The sequence below is a fragment of the Phalaenopsis equestris genome, unplaced genomic scaffold (assembly GCF_001263595.1).
Source record: "Phalaenopsis equestris unplaced genomic scaffold, ASM126359v1 Scaffold000258, whole genome shotgun sequence".
Taxonomy (NCBI): domain Eukaryota; kingdom Viridiplantae; phylum Streptophyta; class Magnoliopsida; order Asparagales; family Orchidaceae; genus Phalaenopsis; species Phalaenopsis equestris.
In genome coordinates, this window is record NW_018164700.1 from 18,997 (window position 1) to 41,885 (window position 22,889).

Sequence of the window (22,889 nt, forward strand, 5' to 3'; positions counted from 1 at the left end):
AAAACAATTATATATATATATATATATATATATATATATATATATAATTTTTTTCATGCTGCATATTTATGTTTTCATGTTAAAGCCATCTTCCCCAACCTACTTATTTCTTGCTTGATAGTACTCTTCAGGCTAAGCAGTAGCATCTTTATTTTACCTTCTTATTCGTCACATTTGAGCTGCTAGTGATTGATTTTGATTATGTATGCAGCAAACATCCTCGCTATCGCCTCCTTAAGACTATGTGATGTGATCTATAATTACATCCTTACTCTTAGATGAGCTGCCTAAAACAAAATTTCTCTTCTTATAAAGATGTAGTTACAATAAGCATCTTACAATGTGCATATTCACCCCCCTAGCATCTTTTTTTTTTTTCTGCGCATTATGCTTTTTATGCTCTCCATTTGCTTCTTTGCACTCAACAAAAAAAACGGATATAATTTTGTTCCACTTACTATTTTATCAAACTTGTTTTGCCCATCAGTATCAATATATACTTGCACTAAATTATTGGAATATAAGCAACAAACAATAATATTGTTGCAAGCCATGATATTACTATTCAATTTCATATCCACTAATAAAATGTCATATTCAAAGTCCAATATAGAGTAACTATCAAAATCTATATTCTCTACTTCTTCTAAGGCTCCCTTAAACTTATAGTTAAATGGAATAGACTCATTGTCCATATAATTACATTTCTGTTCACTGATTTGTTTAATAATCAGAAATGTTAAGACAACCCGAGTCCAGACTAATCAATTTCATGACATATGTTCGCTGAATCGGCCAGCTTGTGTTTAGTTGGAAATGGCATGCTATCAAAATCTTTTTTGGAAAGAAATTTCCAATTAGCTTGGTGATATTTACTACTTATGTGCTGGAATCTTTGAATTTGACTTGCATATTCAATGTGCAAAGTGGTTGTAGTGATGATTTGTCAAATTTGTGAAGTCTTCATATGAGGTACCATTGTATACTTTAAATGATGCTTCTGATTTTCTAATTTGATCATTTTGTTAGCATAAAAATATTGTGATGTAAATAAATTTTTTGAGCAATGCCGGATGTATCCATGGTTTGTTTTGTTAAATGCTTCTCGTGTGGTGTTGTGCTAGAAGATTGCTGATGTTGGATATGTTTCTTTGTGCTATTTTGGGATTTATGGCATTTTTATGTGCTTAGAACATTTGGAAAGTGTTGCAATAATTGATGTTTGAGTTAACCCAAATCACAATAGAAATGAAAATATTATTGTTGAAATTCAAATCGATTACAGCAACAGCTTTTCAAACAGAAAATAAACACTAAAAACATAAGACAAGATCCTAGGGCAGGGTAAAGGTGATGAACTGGCTGGACAGCAGGTGTTGGGTGGTCGAGAGGTTATGGCTGCACTAGGGAGGCTTCTGGAGGAAGGGAAGCAGCAAGGACTAGGCAGGGGAGGCTGGTGACAGTAAAGGGGGCTGCTGGGAGGGGTTTAGTCACTTGATCTATGAATTGAAATTTGAAGTTTGTAAGGTTACAATCTAATGGAAGGCTGATGTAAGATAGGAAAACAAAGATGAAGGGAAATAATTTACATAAAGCAAGTTTGTTGCTTATATATCGAGTCATCTTGGACGTCTTTTAGTCTCCTGATCTATGAATTGAATTTGAAGTGGAAGGAATGGCACATTCAATAAGATTTTTTTGTTTCAAGTACTAATAGTGTTTTTGTATGCGCCTTAGTCCCCAATTTATAATTGTGAATCCAAGAAGGGAATTACCTATAATTTAGCTTTTACGGAAAATATGTTGCTAGGAAAGTGCTATTCAAAAATAGAAAAGCCTTGAAAAGTAGGTCCAAGTATGCAACCATATTAAGAAGCTTTATTATAGAATTGCTAACGACCTATGAAAATCACAATCAATTGTAGATCCATAAGCTGTAGTACAAATATAAAGTTACAGGAGGGCAATAATAAAAAGTTGTAGGAGTCAAACTCAGTAATTGAATAATCCACCAAATAGGAAACAAAAGGATGACTTGGTTGCATCGCAAGCAAGAGTTAGCAAAAATTTAAACATTTGGCCTCAATAGAGATTGCAAGTCCCCATCAATTCTACTTGGCTTATTAAAAATTTAATCCAATGAAATATTTAGTTGATATTCTTCCAATAGATTTTGGAGTGACTGAGGTTTTGATGGTAGAATTATCTATGAATCATAATATATTTATGTAGTTTCCATTTTTTTTCGTTTTGCTAAGATTTGAACCTTTGCCTGCTACTTCAGAAATCTAAGGCAATACAACTTTGTAATGTAAATATGATTTATAGTAAGCTTATTATGACCATTTGAAAAATAAATATACAATGGATTGAATTTTAATTTTGTGGGAAAAGGAAAGAGAGCGGATTCACTACATTGGCTGATGGCTCGTCATATTAATGAAATTGTGTATACTAAAAATGGACTGTAACATTTTCTTATATATTTTCAACTTTTATATGGTAGCCTTTCCTATTTGTTGCTTGGCTTCTCTTTTTTTTAGTTAAATTTTTTAGGTTTAGAAGTAACCTCTCAAGATTTAGGACTTATTTTTTTGCTATTTGAATTTCAAATTATTCAAATCTACAATAGATTTGTAATTGTCATACTTAAAAAGAAGTTTTCTGCTAATATTTTTTTTTTTATGAATCATACATATGACCAATAATGCAATAGGATATGATACATGTAAGTTTAATGGCAAAATATACATGCTTTCTACCGTATGTACTCCAATTAATTCAAAGAGAAAATGATGAAATTTTAAAATTATAATTTTAAATTCAATCAAGTTTTTTCTGAAAACTAAAAAATCACATAGGTATCATTCATCTATCATACTAACAAACAACCTCCATATAAAAAATAATCCAATGATTTAAAGTTTAATAGTAATGAATTATGCATATTTTGATGTGACTGGACGAATAGAATTTTAATTTCACAAACTGTTTGTAAATTCAAATGATATCTTGATGTAATTTGATTTTCATAATACCATTATTTTTATAAATTTGTAAATAAAGAAACTATGAACTAAAAATAAAATTGATTTTAGCGTGATACATAGAATTAGAGTTATTTTCATGGGGCTATAAGTTATATTATTAGATTTTTCAATGGATTTATTTAGTGTGTACAAATTCTTTAATTTAAATTTTGAAATACATTCAAATTAGGTTTTGTGGGCGATAAGACTTTGGTTCATATTCTACTCTAGGTTCTGGTGCAAATTCGATCTAAAATTTTGTAACAGTAATTTTTTTCTTTTGCGTCTGAGTCATCTATTTAGAAGTAATTATGTGCTATAAATTTTTAATAAAATCAAATTTGATCTTTTGGCTGTATTGCGTGGTACATAGGCAGTAAGTGAGGCGTCAAAGTGTTCTCTCTTAGAAATATTGATCAAAGGTCCAGTGGTCCTAGCTAGGGGATAATCATAATTTTTTCTCAAAATTTAAAGATATATAGCAAGCCTAATGTATGGATTTTAAGCGATAAATTTTTAATTTATGATTAATTTATTATTTATGACTTTAATGAAACATGTTAATGACAATAATATGTTTAGGCAAATAATGTTCAGCTTAGAAAACTTTCAAACTCATGAAAATATTCAAGAAATTGTAGTTGCCTTGTTAATGTTCTTAACTTGATCATTTTGTTGAACACTAACACTCACGAGTCTTTATAGTCAATGAATGATACACATTAGTCTTTAAGTCCATGTTTCAGATTAACTCAAATAAATTTTGTTTTGCTAGCACCACTCACAAACATATTGAAGGAATTTTTTTCTATTTTGTTTTCACAAATGCAGTTGTGTGGGAACTATTTTTGCTCGATGCACTGAATCACATACATCGTTCAATATATCATTAGAAAATTTGACTGAATGTTATTATTGCATTTTTCTGTCAGAAATTAACTATTTTTTGTATTGATGCTTGACATGTTAATTTTAATATGGAGCTCAAACTAGATAGAATCTATGATATATGATAAATTCTTATTCCAGCATACTGGAGACCAATCAAGCTGAGAGAGATTACGTTCATGAGATTACTCCATAAATCCAGGAACAAATAAAGTTAAGGAAAACAAAGCTAAGGTTAATAAGTGAAATGTATAGTGTATTGCAGTAATGAAGAAACTGAAAGTAAGATGATGATAGAGTAATCTAGAGCCAATTACATGATACCGAGTTAGTAGGAGTCCTTGGGTAGATTACACACTGTGTGTCAGAGGGGAAGATTTTACTTAGAATTTTCTCTTTTATACATGGATTTATGTTTTACAAGCTCAAATTTTTGTAGTGGCAAGATCAGAGACATCCTTCAGAGATAGCTCAGTCGGCCCCGTCTGTATTCTATGGTCTTATGTCCACTGCCATTAGATTTTTTTATTTTATATCATAGAAGCCATTGATCAAGCCATATGACTGATGTAATTTGTAAATTTTAATAACGTTGGCTTGCTTGGTTTGATATGCCATTTAAATAAGAAAAAAAGTAAGAAATGCAAGAGAATATGTACCAATTCCTCGGTCCTGCAAAGGGGACTTCACAACAACATGCATGGCTGTGACACCAGAGAGATCACATATTGCGCTTCTGCACTCTGCCAGCGTTTTGTTGTCCTCTAATATCTTTCCAAAGTTTATCAACTCAAAGATCATTTATCGTCTTTGGGCCATTCTCCAACTCTGTTAGAAGCATGTGGGTTATATATCTACAACTAGTTGGGAGAAATAAAATCAGTGTATTATCATTCGATGCAGAAGAAATATGAACATTTGCTATTTATTCTGCATCGAATAATAATACCAAGCTGATTTTACTTCTCCCAAATAGTCATAGATATATCACCAACATTTGTTTTTTATTCTCTTCCAACTGCTTTTAACAGAGTTGGAGAATGGCCCAAAGTCGATAAATGATTTTAAGTTGATAAACGCCTGAAAGTTAGGGAAAGATATCAGAGAACAACAAAACACTGGCAGAGTGCAGAAGCGCAATATATGTTCTCTCTGGTGTTACAACCATGCATGTTGTTGTGAAGTTCCCTTAGCAGGACTGAGGAATTGGCACATATTCTCTTCCATTTTCTACTTTTTTTTTTCTTTTTTCAATGGTAAATTGGACCAGGGAAGCCAGGTTTATTAAAATTTTCAATGAAGAGGATTCATGTAGCTGACCCCACTTAGTGGGATAAAGGTTCTTGTTGTTGTTGTTATAGAAGCTACATTGAAAATTCTCTTTTTTTCGGAGCAGCTCTCATAAAATTGTACAATACTGTGGCATCAAATCTTTTGTGCTGTTTATTATGCATGCTGTTCTTATGGGTTAGGCATATCGACGTTCGCTAAGCACCGCTATGAACTACTTAACCCCCTTTCTTTCACTAGATAGGAAGGTAGCATATTAAGTTTTATTATAACTTATGGTAAAAGAGCTGCTGAAAAGTACTGAAGTGCTGATTAGAAATTTTCCGTTAATTATGATTAAAATACTACACTGTTGATCGAATTGTTTGTATTGGATTAATATAGAAAAAGAAATGATCTGGGGTCTTGGAAATTTCATGCATGTTCAACAAATCTATGTGTTATGTTTGCAATAACTCTTTCTTTTATGATAGTTACTCTTTATTCTACATTCCACTAAAAGATTCAGAAAGCTTTGCTACTTTCTTCCATATGAACTGAAAAAATAAAAGAATTGTGGAAATTTCTTCTGCATCGAATGATAATATCAAGCTGATTTTACTTCTCCCAAATAGTTGTAGATATATCACCAACATTTGTTATATAATTTTCTTCCAACCGCTTCTGACAGAGTTGGAGAATGGCCCGAAGACAATAAACGATCTTAAGTTGATAAACGCCGGAAAGATATTAGAGAACAACAAAACACTGGCCGAGTGCAGAAGCGCAATATGTGATCTCACTGGTGTCACAACCATGCATGTTGTTGTGAAGCCCCCTTCGCAGGACCGAGGAATTGGTACATATTTTCTTTCATTCTCTACTCTTTTTTTTTGGGTCAATAGCAAATCGGGTCGAGCAAGCCAATTTTATTAAAATCTACAAATTACATGAGTCATTTGTCTTGATAGCCATACAGCATCCATTAAATTTAGAAGAAAGCTTCAAATGCATACCATTCAATTCCCATATATGTATATTATCGAACACCTAAACATCAAATTTTATATACATGCTACCTTACCGATGTATGAAAAGATAGATTTTACTTTTTAAAAGTTAAAATGGTGCTATTTTTTATGCGATATGAAATGTTTGGATGGTATACAAGTACAAATATGTAAATACTTAAGAATTGTGTGCTATGCGTGCAGATTTTCCTTTTTTTATACCATTTCCCTAAAAAAAATTCCTGATTGTTGAATAATATATTGACATTTTTGATACTTTTTTTCGCTCAACAGAAAAAGATGATGGGAACAATTCCAAAGGAAACAGATGTCGATGTACTATTTTATGATTCTCTGAACAAAATGAAACTTTTGCATTAGTTATTCATTTATTTTTCCTGTGTCATTTTGTTGTGCCATGGATACTGTTTCCTGCTGCATTTTGTTGCATGTTGCTTACAGTGCTAAGTACAGTGTCAGACCTGCTATTTTACTCTTGCAATGCAAGTTTTCTTTGGGGATTTAGAATAATTCAGAGTGGTTTTTGGGTTCTGCAAATATTTTGGAGTTCTGTTTCAGTGCAGCTGTTTCATATTCTGCTCATAATGTGTTGATGCATTTTTATTTTGTTTTTTTTTAATTGTTATTATTAATTTGTCAACTGAGTTTGATATATTTGTAATTTTAGAAATTAGAAATGTACCCTTCACTTTATCAATTGTCCAAATTAATTTCAACCATACCCATTTCTCTGTCATCCATCATGCTTAAATATTAATATTAGAGTTCGAAATTAAATTAATAATTTATTAAAAATAAAATTCTAATTTTTCTTCTATATAAGGTCAAAGTTTTGCACCCCACCTGCAATGTACATTCTTTCCACAGCTTCAATAAAAGCTATTGTAAATGGGTTGACAAATTGGGCTGACTTTGATTTATTTACATTTATATGCTGCTTTCGATTTAACGGCTATTTGATTGAAAGCAATGGTAGAGCAACAAATTTAAATGTGCATAATCACTAGATATTTCGATAATAAACATTTTATATTTTGTGTAATTATATAAAATTTGAGGTTCCAAGTAATATAAATGTATGAGGCGTTTAAATACGGACCAGCTATGGCTCTCAAAAAAGTTTGTTGTTTGAAAGCAGCTCGTGTTTGACTCGTTAAATTATAGTCGATGCTGGAATTGTTTGTTAAGTAAACGCGTCAAACATGAAAAGTAATTTTAAGCTCTAATTGTAAACAAGCTAAACACGAACAACCCTTTGATTGTGTTTGGCTTGTTTCAGCTCGAAATAGGAATATTATATATATTATATATATTATTTATGTTATAATATATTATTTATATTTATATCTAGGTTTAAATTATCATAATTTGTGTGGCTCTGTTTTTTTCTGTATAAAAATGGTGCTTGATTGAATACAACATCCTACATATATTTTTCTAATTAATTTAAATTAACAAATTTTAAGTTGAATGCGAACACATTGCTCATGAGCAATTTCAAACATGAGCCAATTCGAACAAGATTCATTTCGAATGAGCTGAACAAGAATCAAATCTGAGCTTGTTCAAACTCAACTCATTTATAACCATAGTACTATCCAATTCTTATGTATTTACAAGTCTAGCACTTGAATTTACTTTTTTGCATTTAGACTATCAAAATATTCCATATCACATAAAAAAATTATTATCTTAACTTTAAAATAAGTGAGATACATCTTTTCAAGTACTAGTAAGAAAAGAAATGTGTGAAAATTGCAGTTTTTTGTGTTGGATATGTAAAGTTATAAGAATTGATTGGTATGTATGTAACATGTAAATAAAAAAATTTGCATGAATTAGTTTTGTAATTGTATGGTATTGTTGAGTTTTAGATTGTCTTGTGAATCACACACAAGAAATAAAGTGTAAGACAGAAGAAAGAAAAATAGATAGAGACGAGTGCACTATGAATAATAAAAACGAGAAAATTGTGTAATTTTTTATTCATGAAATGACCTATTATTTATAGATTAGGGGGTTCAAGAGTTGAAGTTATAATTATACCCGTACTTAGATGGGATTTGTACGGGATATTTTAGAGATTGTATTTTTGTGGGCTCAGGGTCTGTCTTGGGCTTGGTTGACTGGGTCAATGAAGTGAAGCGACTCGTGCTACAGGTCGACCAGATGGATAGGGACTATCTACCGGTTGGATCTTCAAGCAAGGCTGATCGGTTGAGCTGCTGGAGACGATCGGGGAGAATGATACAATCAGTTGATTCCCGTCGGTCTGATATATTGATCCGTCCAACCCTAATTTCTGCTTGGAGAGCTCTTGCCAGCTAGGTGAAACTAGGTTATTGGGCAGAGGGTGAGTCACAATAACTCGACGGATATCCTTTAGGCGAGGAGATCCAGCTGAGGGTGGTTGAAGCGCGTGACTTCATGATGTCTCAACGGAGCCCTTGGTTGCCTTTGACATCAAAAGGAGCCGTTTAGGCTTCGTTGAACCGATTCAGACTGTTCTTTGGCTTGGATAAGCCAATTGATTTTTCAGACCATTGGATAGCTTTCTAGTGCGTCTAGCTTTACCGTGTCATTCTTTCTTGGGTCGTCAGATTGCTTCAAGTTTCATGCAAACACATTTTCTATGCACAGGTGTAAGCTTTTCTTTATTTATTGTGGGGCATTTGTCATAAAAGAATTGGCGCATTATAGCAAAGGGAACTTGAGCCCTCCTCCAACACGCTGCAGCTTCGCGCACATTTGGTTAGAATATAATTAATGGATGATTGAATTTATCATCGATAAATGTATTTCTTTTTCTTTTTTCATTAACAGTTCCCTATCAACTTGATTAAAACCTGAGAAATGTTGTTTGGTCAATATTGCAACTTGCACAAAACATACACAATCCTTCAAGCCAAAATCTGTGAAGCAAATCTCAATAAAAAAATGCGCACAAGCCCAACTAAAGCTCATAATGCCATTATTTACACAATCCCAAAGCCTTATTCCATACAAGTTAAAGCAATTTTACAGTTTTATTTTGTAGAAATACTGCCAAACATTTCAACACCACACAACCAAAGGGCGCAACTAAACTTCTGAAAACTCATACTATCTGTGCTGCTCTGTTCTCCTGAAGTGAGATCACGGTCTCAAAAGCTCCCACCAAAGCTTTCACCTTGCTCTTCCTCGTCTCCACAAGCTTGCTTGCAGTTTCTTCAATCACATGATTGAAGAGAGCTTGAATATCTTTCTTCTCCTGCGCATCTTGGTGCTTCAACATCACAGCTCCAGCTTCTGATGAATTAGCATGAGTTACTACTGAACCAGGAGCTTTCATTTCACCCTTGTCTCTCCTTCTAAGGATTCTCTTCATAACTTCGCCATTAGAGTTCTCATCAAGCACTCTTCCCCTCCTGAATCTGAGCCTTCTGGGACCTACGTTCTCTGTTGGCCTAATATCGATAACTCTCCCTCTCTTAAACTTCATCTTGTAAGGCAAGGAAGAACCATTATCTGGTTGAACATATGGAGTTCTTCTTAGTCTTCTCTTATCTTGTTGCTCTGAAAGTTCACAGCTTTGCTTTCTATTCGCATCCTCGAATTCTGATAGTTCACTGACACAAGGCTCCGATGCACATCCGTCACCTTCCTTGATGAAGATCTCACCATTGACATCCATGATTTCATTCTCACATTTCTCTTCAATGATTTTCTGAAGGTTCACATTGAAGTCAACACCACCATCATGTTTTTTGTATCTTATGTTTGTCGCATTCTCTATATTTTTAAATTTTCTGTCCCCAACTCTGTGTATTTTGAAGCTCTTGCTGAGTTTAATGTCTAAATCTCTTGAGCCTTCCAGGTTCCTAGTGGCATTCAATTGAGCTGCAGATCTCACCAATGGCACCCTGCCTTTCAAAGAAATTGCAGGTTTTGCACAACTATCAATCTTTTTAGAAGAAACAGAAACATTTTTTTTCTCACTCTGTAATTCAGAAGATCCAGAAAGGTTCCTTACAGCCATCTTCTTTTCACTCTTCACTCTCAGTGCAGAAGATGTAATAGTTTCCTTCATATATGATGGGCCACTGCCGGAACTAATTGCAGTAGAGGCCTTCAGTTTGTTTTGTCTGGATGGGGAGGGCTCCATTACAAGCGAAGCATTTGGTTGCACAGTTTGCTTCTTCTTCTTCTTCTTCTTCTTCTTCTTCTTGTTTGAATTCAAACTTCTCATCTGAACAGAATCCTGAGGAATTGTTTTCGTTGGAGATTCGATGCTATTTGCTTTATCGGAAGCCTTCATCTTCAACCCTGAGCTCTTCCTCCTCTCACCAATACTCAGATCACTCACATGATTCTGCAAGGCATCCGCGGCAATGTTATTTGCCATAAACCTTCTGAAAACAGTATGCTTTACTTCATCGTTGACCACGTGTTTATGACCGTATTTGCAAAAATCATGACAAGAACTCCTCGGCGCTTTCAGATATCGAGACTGGACCTTGTGATAAGCATTAGAAAGAAACATTGGACCCCTAGACTTCTTCTCTAATCCTTCTTTTGGTTTGATACCATTCTCTATTGAATCTTTCTCCATGAAGCGAAAAAAGAAGTAGAGCTTCCCTGGTGAAGGCTGCAAATAGTCAAGTTTAAAGGGGAAAAAAATGAAAAAAATCACATTTCAGAGACTAAGCGCACTACTTAACCACATAAAAAACCAAATTTGACAATATGTTGATTGGGCTTACTTGTATGATTGTGGTTGTAACAATGGGTTCAAGGCTTAGACTCCTTCAAACTGTGGATAAAAAAGAAAGAAAAATATAAAGACTGATCAAAAAAGAAGAAATTAAGTGAAAAAAAAAAAAGTATTAGAGCTACGAAGGCATTGTATTTTGTGGCATCAACATACATATCACCCGATTCTTCCGTATTTACATATCTAACATGTAAATTTTACCTTTTACATTTCTAACACTTAAATCTTTCACATCACATTAAAAATACCACCATTTTAACTTTAAACAAGTGAAACATAATTTGTCATTGACTCATGCATAGGTAAGTATGTCAAAATTGAAGTTTAGGTGTTAGATATATAAATACATAGGAATTGAGTGGATGTATGTAAATCTCACTTGAATTTTAATAAAATGGAAAGCCAAAGCAGCCCAAGAAGACAACAAAATTTAAAATAAATGCCAAATATTTCACCAAGATTTAATAAGATTTAATATATATCATGACAAATAGTTTTCATAATGCCGCCGGATTTATTTGATCTGGATTGCATTAGTACTTGAATTAAATTGCAGAAGTAGCTTAACAGCCCCCATAGAGTTGCTCAAGGTAAAATTACAAGGAAAAGAACAACAAACAAAGTGAGGGGAAGAAACCTGCAAACTTCAGATTACAGCTAACTAAAAACTCAATATTAATATATCTTCATGATCCGAACAATGGAAAGTCAAAAAGGCTTAATAATCAAAGAAATTGAAAGCATTAAAAGTGAAATTAACTTTCAAAGGATGATTCGCAGGAACATCAAGAAGAAAAAGAAGAGCCAAACGAAGTCAAGCAGAGGAGCAAGTTCTCAGTTTGCAGACAGGAAGAAGGAGAAGACCTCCATGGCGAGAAATGAAGAACAAAATTCCTACAAAGAGAAACCGTTTCGATTTCAAATACCAATCAAAACTGTAAACAGAAACCATTCCTCATCAAAATACCTCAGATTTCAGAAAAAAATGAGAATCAGTATAGAATCCCTAATCAGTTCCAAACAGGAACAAAAGATCGTCTCAAAATCCTAAAAACATCATCAAACGGAACCCTAAAAACTCCAAAAATCCAATAAAGATCGAACCTTTCCTTCACTCGCCATGTCGAGATCCTCCAGAAAGCGCCCAGCCTGCATTAAAAAAATAGCGATGAAAAGAAACCCCAAGAACAAGAAAAAGTGTTTCAAAGCGATGCCTTTAGGGCCATTCCCTTAACGAGGAAGTGAAGAATGTTGGAAAAGGAAACTCAATTAATAACCCCAAGCCTGGTTCCAAGACCTCTACATCTCTCTTTAACAGAACGTGCAAGCAACTAATGTAGGTAAGCCGCCAAAGGTGTCTCTTTTATCTTCGTGATAGCCGAGTTAGTTGCAGAGGAGAAACTGAAGCAAGCGAAAAGGGTGATTGAAGGCAAGAAGGGGAAGGGAACTCTCACCGGAATTATAGAATAATGGCTTCCATGATTGCCGTTTATGTGGAGGTTTTGGGCCCTAACCTCAACGTTACAAAAAGGGTTTAAATCTGGTTCTTTTATTTTTAGATCTGTAGGTTGGAAGTTGAGGGTGGGTTAAGCAGACTCTGGTAGAGATTTGCTTCTCTGAGAAAGGTTTCTACTTTGAGTTAATCCTTAAATATGAAGTAAATTAGTAATTGCAGTATTGGGATTTTGAGGAATGACTAATAAATGTGCATTAATACAACTGGTTGTAAGGGTTTATCATCCATAGTCTCTATATAATCACTGATTAATTCCTGATTTATAAAGAAACATTCATGTCGATCAGAAATAGATAGGGGGCTCTAACAATTTGTTAAGAAAAATCGAAACTTTTTATGCAGAAAATCAAAACCCCAACGGTAAAATCAACATATGATTTTCATATGAAGAAGTTCTACTATGAACAAAATGTAAGTATAGACTTTATTTTCTTAATTGGAGGATGAGGGACGTAGTACAGTTGGGCAATAAAATAGGCAGTTCTGAAAGTTATTATTGGATTATGACACTTTGAGATGTAGATGTTGATAAAATAATGAAATAAAATTAGTTTAATCAACTAACATGGACTATAAATATATAGATTTAAGTGTTTGACTAATGCTACTCTCCAAATAACAAAAAATTACTCCATACGGACACTGCATGCAGAAATGCATGTGGTATTCGATCTCCACCGTTGATCGCCGCAAATATGTATTTTAGTATGCCCCACTTTCAACATTTTTTTTTTCAATTTGATTGCGGTGATCAACGGTGGAGATCGAACACCGCATGTATCTCTACATGCGATGCATGTGGTGTCCGTATGGAATAATTTCTCCCAAATAATATCTTTTTTTTTTCCGGTTTTATAAATTTTGGTGCATTAGTAATATAAATGTTTACTTAATACTAGATGATATATTAATAATAATAATAATTATTATTATTATTATTATTATCTTGGATTCTTTTCACAAGGACTTTGCTCGTGTTTAGGGGGAAATAAGAATCCTATCCTACTTATTTGTCCGGATATAAATTGGTTGAGAGTAATAATAAATTAAATCAACATTCCCTTTTATTATTTCTTAGGAGTTATATCCACCAAGGAAATAATTAAGAAAAAAAGTCAAATTATTATGAATAATGATGTGGGTGGGCCCCAATTCTTACGGAATGTAGCGTTCTAAATTCTAATTTCTAGTATTCTAACATTGTCTTGAGTGGCCATTCAACAACTATACTTCATTCCCCTTCCCTTCATATGAATCAGTAAAACTAGATCTACCAACTATATATATATACACACGACGCGTACTCAGATGAGTTGATCGGGCATCTGCTTGTCAGTTGTATGTCCATTCTGGTATAGGGTTCGATCCCCCCCGAGTGTAAGGTGTGGTACTCAAATTCTTAGGCGCATGAGGGATGCCCGAGACTCGTATAATAGCCTTCAACCATTCCTTTCAATATATATATATATGAATTCTGATTTGTTCGTGACACACCCAAAAAATAAAACGTAAGAAGAGACAAGGAGAGAGAGAGGAGTGAACATTAATGAAGAGTAATATGTTATGTCAATCGAGTCTTATTCATAAAATGGCATCCATATTTTTGGGAGACATGATACAATGTGGTGATGTTTAATTTTTACTCCTACTTGAAAGAGGGTCTTGTGAGGAATTTCTCATATTTCACATTAATGAGCTTATTGTCTGACTGATTGCTGGGTCGATCGGCTAAGCTTAATTAGCTTTGGTTCGACAAGATCAACTCGGACAGCTGAGATCTGCTCTGTTGATTGAGTGTGCTCAATATAGGTCGACCCATTATTATGTCTTGGTTGTAGTTCATTGACCCATAATGAGGTGCGTTTCTGTTTCTCTGGGATGGTTGAAGATGCTAGGGGAGGACCATATATTCCTTGGATTAGCTCGCTTGTGACTATTGTCTCGGATATTCTTTTGTCATGTTTCTATTTGAACGGCTCGTTCTTGTATCATTCGGTCGTCTTTGGTTTGGTTTGTTTTGTGGTTTGGTTGGCTTTGCCTCACTAACTTTGGCACAGACAGCTTCACTTGGTCAGACTAGTGAGGTCTCATGGTCTTCTGTCAGTGGACCCTCATTCTTCATGTTCTTTTCTTCTAGAACATTAAATCTACTTATAATTAGTGTTGGTGCACTTTTGATGTATATATATAACCATATAATTATAAATTAGATAAAAATTATTGTACCACTTACTATGAATATTTTGGTAGCAAACATTTGATTTAATAGATAATCCATTAGAATCATACACATTTCAGAAAAAATGTTATCATTAGATATACTTGTCATAAAATTTTTATTGATTTTTTTTGTTGAATGATTAAAAGAGCTCAAAATATTGAGAAGTTTTTTATTTCATCAAGTACAATTAATCTAAGATAAAATCTCACTTGTCACTCAATCTATATGAGATAACAAATCTCAACAAATTTTTTTTCATGCCTCCTTGCAAATGGCATGTACTATCTCTAATATGCATTCAAAAACCTCCATAAAGCATTATGTTTTTTTATGACTTTTGTAATGACATAATGAATCTAATGATTGATATTTTATCAAAAAAAATTATATGATCATACATGAAACTTAATGCATATTAGATAAGATAACTTACAAATTAAAAGTATATATCATCCAGACTATGATTTCAATAACTTTTTTAGCCAAACTGGATAGCAAAGCAATATGAATCCAATGATACTAAAGTGATTCGATTTGATCTCGAGTGAATTCAAATCTAGCACATGAAGTGTGATTGAATGCTTTAAAACATTAATTTAACATCAGATGATATCCAAATTTGGCATGCTTGCAATTAAATTTAGCGCCTCGATGAGTGAAAATCAAACAGGCTTAAGATCAGAGGTCATTAAGACACTTAAACACTAAAAAAATGATCTATAATCAATGGAATTAATTTTTATAAATCAATCCAAGCTCTGTAACCAATCTTATTTACTTAAAGAGAATAGTGAAGCTCTGTACTTCAGAAATATATCAAGGGATACTTTCATTGAGCTTATGCAATTTTATATCTACATCCAAACTTTGTTTTTTACACTTTAATCATTCAACTCTTTCATATCACATCAATAATATTACAATTCCAACTTTTAAAAAATTAAATATATTTTTGCGTGCATAAATAGGATGGTATTTATATAAAATTTACAGTAAGATATTAGATATGCCAAACAATCTATCGAAATATAATAAAGCCCCTCAATATTCATAAAACTTAGATTTACAGGAATTACTAAATCCAAATTGAGAGAGAGAGAGAGAGAGAGAGAGAGAGAGAGAGAGAGAGGGGGGGAGGGAACAAAAGCTTTATTAATGTTTCTTCAAAAACCCCTCTGCAAGCTTCAGATAATCCCCAAATCCACCATCCGAAACTCCTCCTCCGCCATGAACAGAGTGGCCAGCTGAAGAAGAATGGGCAGTGGAAGAAGTAATCTGCGAAGTAGAAGAGGAATGGGAATAGTGGTACTGGTGGAGATAGCTCTCTGCCTTTTGCACATACTTTCCATAGCTCTTCTCTTCAATCTTTCCATAGTGAGAAGCAGCATTCAGAAGATCCTCAGCAGCCTCAGCCAGCTTCGCCTTGTCTAACTCTGCGGATTCATGGCGGAGAGCTGATTTGGCGGCGTTCGCCACCACCTTGGCGCTGGAAAGGAGCTGGGCAGGTGAAGGCTGTGGGTGGAAGGAAGTATTTGTGTTATCTGGATGAGAATCCATGAAGAAGAAGGATGGAAGCCTTGGTTTTCTAAATAAAAATTTGATTTTTAAGATCTGAAGTATATGAAGATGTGATTTTTAAGATGCCGAGAAGGGTTTACACGGTTTTAGAGCGAGGATCACGCGTTAGCTTTTTGTTGGCTGGTTGTTTTCTACTTCTTTCTCTGTAATTGACTTTGAAATGTGGATGGCAAGAAACGTGTGGCGCAGCTGGCTCTGTTTTTTCCTAGCCACAAGCTCCTGGAAACTCACAAGTGTTTTAGAAAATATTTTAAAAAGCTATTCTGAAAATTATAAGCTTTCTTAAACCCCTATATTTTAGAGAAATTATTGCATACGGACACTGCATGCATCTCTATATGCAGTGTCTGATTCTGTTCAGGATATATTTCAATTTTTTTTTTTAAAAAAGAATTAAGTGAGACCCACCAAAATACATTCTGACCGTAGATCACCTGATTTACGGTCAGAATGCTGTCCGTCCGTATGAAATAATTTTTTGGAATTTTAACATTCATGATACAAATTTATAAAAAATAGCAAAAAAATAGTTCCCCAAATGAGCTATAGTGACGGTCATGATTAAAACAAGAAGATCATTTGAATTCTAATTAATATGAAACAATTTTAAATGAAAGATCAAACAAAGCACAAATAGATACATTGTGTAAAGCTCTTACAATCATTACAACATTTGAACACATACAAGTCACAATTATTAGGATAGCAAAGTATTTGCAACCTTGAGATAATTGTAGCCCTTTAGATAATTACAATCACATGTGCATTTTCAATTTATGATTGTTGAGGCTCGGATCATCAATCAGGAAAAAGTGGCCCAAGTTCAATGATCTAACAAAAAGCTCTACTTTGCATTAATTTTAGAAACACATTTATTAAATATTACTTTCTACAAAATTCAATAATGTCAAATAATGTGTCTCGATATTCAATATTAGGAAAAAATATAGAATCAAGGTCTGTCACATGTACAGGCAGACCCATCTTAGTTTAAAAAAAAAATTTAATTTAATACATGGGTAGGTTTGTTTGTACGTTTGACAGGCTCTGATTGAAGTCTTAATGCAAAACTACATCTGGACTCCTGATGCAATATTTTTTCCAATATTAGACATTATGAGATCATTAGCCTCTAGTTTTTAACATTCATCTACTCCGCCCAACTCGATATTCAAGATGAGCAGTGCAATGCTTATTGTCCAGTCCGTGTACATTAAATATGTGCATTTTATAATAAAATGACATAAATAGTTAATTTTGAAAAAATAATGAAAATAAATAATACTAAAATAAATTATATTTTAATCATATGGGAATATTGATTGAGCAATATTCATTAAATCTCACTTAGTATCAAATCTTATTCAGTTTGATCTGCATTCATACATGATTCCAATCTCGATCAAAGTTTGTTCAAACCATGTTCTAACCTTCTTCAAACTTTATGCAAACCTTGTCCGAAATACAAACTAAATTCAAACAAAATGCAAATGCAATTTGTCCAATGGGAATAAGGTTCAAAAAGATTCAGTTAACATTCGAATGAAATTCAACCAATATTCAAAGGAGCAATTATGCTGTGTAATAACATTTTGAGTTTATGTTTTTCCTTGTATGTTTTTAATAAAAACTTATTCTTTTTAATTTATTTGAGCTTATTTCGAGTCCAAGATCAGTTGATTACGAGCAAAATTTAATTTAATTCGAACCAATGAAGAGCATACTGTTTACAAATATTTTCAAACACGAGTTAAATTTGAGCAAATTCATTTTTCAATGATCCCAACACAAAAAGTCGAAAGTTGATGAGCTTGCTCAAGTTTGGCTCATTTAAAAGAAAAAATATTTTGTCTGACATTCGCCTGTCTCCCCCCCCCCCCCCCCCCCCCCCCCCGCCACTGGCGTGTATGGTGTCGTGGCTGCCAGCGGTTGACCGTGCGAACGAAATATTTTCTCCATTGAAAGCCCTACACAATAGTTGAGTGATATGTTCGTAAATCATATTTGAATTTTACTCTCTCTCTCTCTCTCTCATTCATGTGGAAAGGGTAATTTATTCACTAATTAGTTGGGGCGTTTACCTACATACCAACAAATTTTTTTTACTTACCTATTCATCCCTTAAACTTTGCTTTTTTTTATATTTATACCATGCAATATTTCATATTATATAAAAATACCACTATTTTAATTTTGAAATACATATTTTCATGCATGATTCAGGTGACATACATGTAAAAGTAAAATTTAAATGTTAGATACATAAATTCCTAAGAATTGAGTGGTATGTACGTAAATCTTCTTAGAAGGAATAGTTAATCTTTGATAAATTGTCTTGCTCATATAGGAGTTAATATTAGCTTCCTCCATTGAAAGCTCTGTTGTAGGTTATATGGAAACTTGTGATGAATAGACGCACCATTAAATTGGGGGTTACATGTTCATATCATTATTATTAGGAAGATTTATATATATATACCACTCAATTCTTATGTATTTACATATCTGACCCCCGACCTTTAATTTTTACATATATCTCACCTTAGCCATGCATTGGAATACTTCTAACGTTTTAGAAATTAAAATAGTGGTAATTTCTGTGTGATATGAAAGATTGGAGTGGTATAAATGTAAAAAAAGCAAAGTTTAGGCGTAAGATATGTAAATAAGAGTGATAGACGGGTGGCAGATTGTAGTTAGTCAACCGTATAAGAGTGATTGACGGGCGACATAACCATTAGAAAACATGAAACAAGCAACACTGGGCTTGGCATATAGCTTGAAGAGGTCCATCGTATATGTCAGAACAACATGAGGTTGTTTGTTGGAGTTTTACTCGATAACATTGGTCTGTCTGGAAGAGGTAGAATAAAATTCACTTATATATAATATTTGATCTATTTGAGATTGTTTGTTGGAGTTTTACTTAATGACTTTAGTCTGCATTGAAAAAGTCAAAGGATATTTGACTCATTTGAAGTTGTTCATCGGAGCATTGCTCTATGACGTTAACTCGTGCGAAAAAAATCTAAGAAAGTATTCCAATAATGTTTGATCTATATGAGGCTATCTGTTCGAGTATTAACCTGCAACATTATTCTAAATGGAAGAGATCAACTAAAATCTACCGTTGATGTTGGAACTATTCAAAATTGTTGATCGAAGTATTAATTGACGATGCTATCCCTTATAGAAGAGGTCGAGTTGAATTCCCATGGGATAAATTGTACCCTAATTTAGAGAGGACGATTGTCACATGGATCCCGAATTAAAGGTAAAGTTTTTTGCTGCCCTTTTGAGGATATGACTACGTCGTCATCCAGGGAGGAAAAATGTAGTCAGGGATTGTATGTAGAGCTTGAATTATTTTAATAGAATTTTATTTATTTATTTATAAAAAAAAGTTGAGAGAGATAATTGCTAATAATATTATATTGGATGTGGAGTATTTCTTTAATTGTGGTTATATTTCAGATGTTGACATCCTTATATGAGCTTATTATCCAAGTGAAAGACAAAAGCACTACCCGACCATAATCGTGTCTAAGATGTTGACGTGAATAACCATTTAGATGGTTGCCCCCTCATCGAACTCAATGTTTGGGAGTTTGAAGCCCGTTGGGAATGGGTGTTGGAGTACTATCTTGGATAAGGGTGAAGACCCTCTATGACGTCCCGTTTCAGTTAATTGGGGAAGAGAAAATGAGGAAAGGGGAGGAAGTGACGAGTCAGGCCATCGTCAAAGGAAGGAGAGGAATCGAATAGTCGGAAACTTAGAGGTCACTTAAGTTCTATAAAACAATGCATCGGAGCAAGACAAGGCAAGTCCAAAAGAAGAAGAAAAATGGAGGAAAAAGAAAGAGAAAGGATGAGAGGGGGAAAGGAGGGTGCGACTTACCTCATACAACCATTTTTTTCATGTGAGCAGAAGAGAGGAAGGGACCATGAAATCTACTCACACGACACCTCCTGATGCACTTTCAATCGATTGCAAGGGAGGAGGATGAGGAGCGGTAGCGTGGGAGGCTCAAGCGTAGTAGAGGTGGCTGCGTCGGCGAAGAGCAGACAAGTCGATGTCGAGCCGCGATCGAAGCGCTACATAAATGGACATAAATGGTTATTCAGGGGGTTATATCCCTGTAACCTTTTGTAAAATAACTGTAATATATAAATGAGTTTCGTGCTTCTGTAATTTCATGGGTACAAATAACTTATACGGATGTTACAAGGGAATTACACAGAGATTACAGGGGGTATAACTCAGATATAACCTCTATGACTCTGAATAACCTCTGACGTATGTACACAAATATTTTCCCGATCGAAGGAATCGAAGAGGACGTTGTAGAAGAGCTCTCCCGTGCGTGCAATTCATCTCTCACGTGCAGGGAAGAAGCTCCCCCGTGCACAATGGATGTAGTCGTGTGCAGAGGAAGGGTTTCACGTGGGTGGAGTAGGGCAAACGGCTTTATAAGGATAAGTTTATTTATTTAAGTTATTTAATAAATAGTATACATATATATTATATATAAGTTTATTATTTAAAGATTAAACTTGGTACTAAAGAAAGGATAGGATTTTAATTGTAAATGTATAAATTAATACTATTTAATATTAATTTTGATTACAATAATTAAAAAAATCTTAATTAAAATAATACAATACAACACAACTAAGCGATAATTGAATATGTGATAATTTGATACAAGTAGTACAAGAGCAAGCAGATCGTCTGTTATCGAAATGTGCACTCGTATTTTTAATCTATGGTAACATCTTGATTCTTCTCCACTATTTTGTAGGTTTTATTTTGATTTACATGTTCTTCGGTTATTGACAATGTTTGTAACTACTTACTATTATGCATTGATGTATGTTATATATAATATATTGAATTGAATGTGATGAGCGCATACATGATATGATTATATTGACTTCTTATACATGCATGATTAACTAAAATATTTGTGCACATAAATGGAAAAGAATATTGATATTGAAATATTTTAAGTAGTATAATTTTTAACGGTGCTCCTATGATGCTTATACAAATATATAATGATATAGACATGTTATTGTTATAGTAAACCTTTATATTGATTTATTAAATATTTAACTGGTATGTTTATTATTATTTTTCTTTATCTTAATGCAGTTTAGGAGTGCGAATATTCACTGGTTTATTTAGCTCACAGTTATCTTAAACTAACTTTTTAAGTTTAATTAGTTGATTAAAAGATAAGCGGTATAAGGGAAAATTTTATAGAAAATAGACAACCAGTAACGATGTGAATTTAAATATATTATTTTAATTTAAGTTGATTAATGGTTCATTCATTTATTAAAAGTTAGTTATATAAAATGAATATGAAAAATTTTAATTCTCACCGTCCAACTGTATGTAACTGCCTTGGTTAATTCCAAGCCGTGTGTTGTGTGTGACACTTTTTAGCTCATCGTGATTTATATTTTGAGAAACATTAATAAGACAGTTGTGCCAAGTTTTTTGGGAGCGTTGAAGGGTTGTGGGCAAGTCTAGTTACATGAGATTAATGAAGGGAATTAGCAATATAAAAGAGGTCGGCGTTTTGTTCTGGCAGGGAGGAATTTCATCATTGAGGGGAGGGGATCCCATACGGGCATTCTCAATTGAGCTATTCTCCATTGATTGTTGATCTCGAGGCATGTATCAGTTGTCAAACCTTATGTAAGAGCATGTATCAGTTGTCAAACCATATTATTGGACCATTCCATACTACACACTCAATCCCCCTAAGATAGACCTGAAACATCCTCCCTGGCAATATAGTGCTTATTGGGGATGCAAAAAGCAAAGTTTTGATGTCCAAGGATATAGAAGGTTGTTCTTTAGAATGGTGAGCATTGGAGCTGGATGCTCCATTATTATTGATATTACAATTGTCGGTCATTTAGCAAATATCATAGATTTTGCGAGGAGTGAGTGATTTCCCACAAACGATGTCAAACTATTGTTATTAGTATATTTGCATCAGTAGAATTCTATATTAATGTCCTAATGATGTGCAAATATTTGACACATGCGGAGATAAAAAGAAAAAAGATACAGAGAGAACAAAATAATATTTTACGTGGAAAACTCAAAATGGTAAAAACCGCAACGTCTGTCTCAGTTAAAATGATTTCATTATGTTGATACAAGTTATAAGATTCGCTGGCTCTTGAATAGCATAAGCAATATGACACAAATGGGATTATCGATGTGACTTCCGCTAGAGGAACGACAAAATACGATAGGGAAGCGGCGACCTAGATGTTGTGTAGTAAAACTGATGGTAGAGGTTGTGCGCCAAAAAATCTGATGTTAGCGTCGTAGTTAATAGTAATGCAGCGGCAGTGGTTTGACAACGACGACGATAGTGGTCGGGCAATGATAGTCCAACATCGCTGATGGTCCAATGGCAGTGACGATGGTGACCGGGCAACAGTAATCCGATAACGATGGCCAGATAGCAGTTGTCTGACAGGGGCGATAATTCGGCGATGATAGCAGCCTGATGGCATTGGTCAAACGGTGGTGAGAACCTAATAACAATGGTTTGCTACAACGACTGTGGTGGTCTAG

General features: G+C 33.8%; 3 protein-coding genes across 11 annotated transcripts in view; 1 reads left to right on the top strand and 2 right to left on the bottom strand.

The window, feature by feature from the left end:
• Positions 1–6,695, top strand: part of LOC110024561 (membrane-anchored ubiquitin-fold protein 1-like) — an 11,624-nt gene extending 4,929 nt beyond the window's left edge. Inside the window, exons 3-4 of the mRNA XM_020724604.1 lie at positions 5,878–6,045; positions 6,491–6,695. Of these exons, the coding sequence (XP_020580263.1) occupies positions 5,878–6,045; positions 6,491–6,546 (224 nt within the window). The 3' untranslated portion in view covers positions 6,547–6,695. The remainder of the gene's footprint in view (positions 1–5,877; positions 6,046–6,490) is intronic.
• A 2,415-nt stretch (positions 6,696–9,110) lies between these two features.
• Positions 9,111–12,587, bottom strand: LOC110024550. Of its 9 annotated transcripts, XM_020724582.1 has the most exons (5): positions 12,425–12,587; positions 12,075–12,119; positions 11,835–11,864; positions 10,960–11,009; positions 9,111–10,844 (listed from the first exon to the last, which is right to left on the bottom strand). In XM_020724582.1, exon 5 carries the CDS (start codon positions 10,806–10,808, stop codon positions 9,315–9,317), a length of 1,494 nt encoding a protein of 497 aa, XP_020580241.1. In that variant the 5' UTR covers positions 10,809–10,844; positions 10,960–11,009; positions 11,835–11,864; positions 12,075–12,119; positions 12,425–12,587; the 3' UTR covers positions 9,111–9,314. The 9 variants fall into 9 exon arrangements, with proteins under 9 accessions (XP_020580241.1, XP_020580240.1, XP_020580239.1 ...); XM_020724581.1 differs by lacking the exon at positions 11,835–11,864; XM_020724580.1 differs by lacking the exon at positions 11,835–11,864 and having other exon boundaries at positions 12,268–12,587.
• A 3,079-nt stretch (positions 12,588–15,666) lies between these two features.
• LOC110024488 (nodulin-related protein 1) lies at positions 15,667–16,434 on the bottom strand. The gene has a single exon (XM_020724484.1). It carries the CDS (start codon positions 16,262–16,264, stop codon positions 15,860–15,862), a length of 405 nt encoding a protein of 134 aa, XP_020580143.1. The 5' UTR covers positions 16,265–16,434; the 3' UTR covers positions 15,667–15,859.
• Between the last annotated feature and the right edge of the window lie 6,455 nt (positions 16,435–22,889).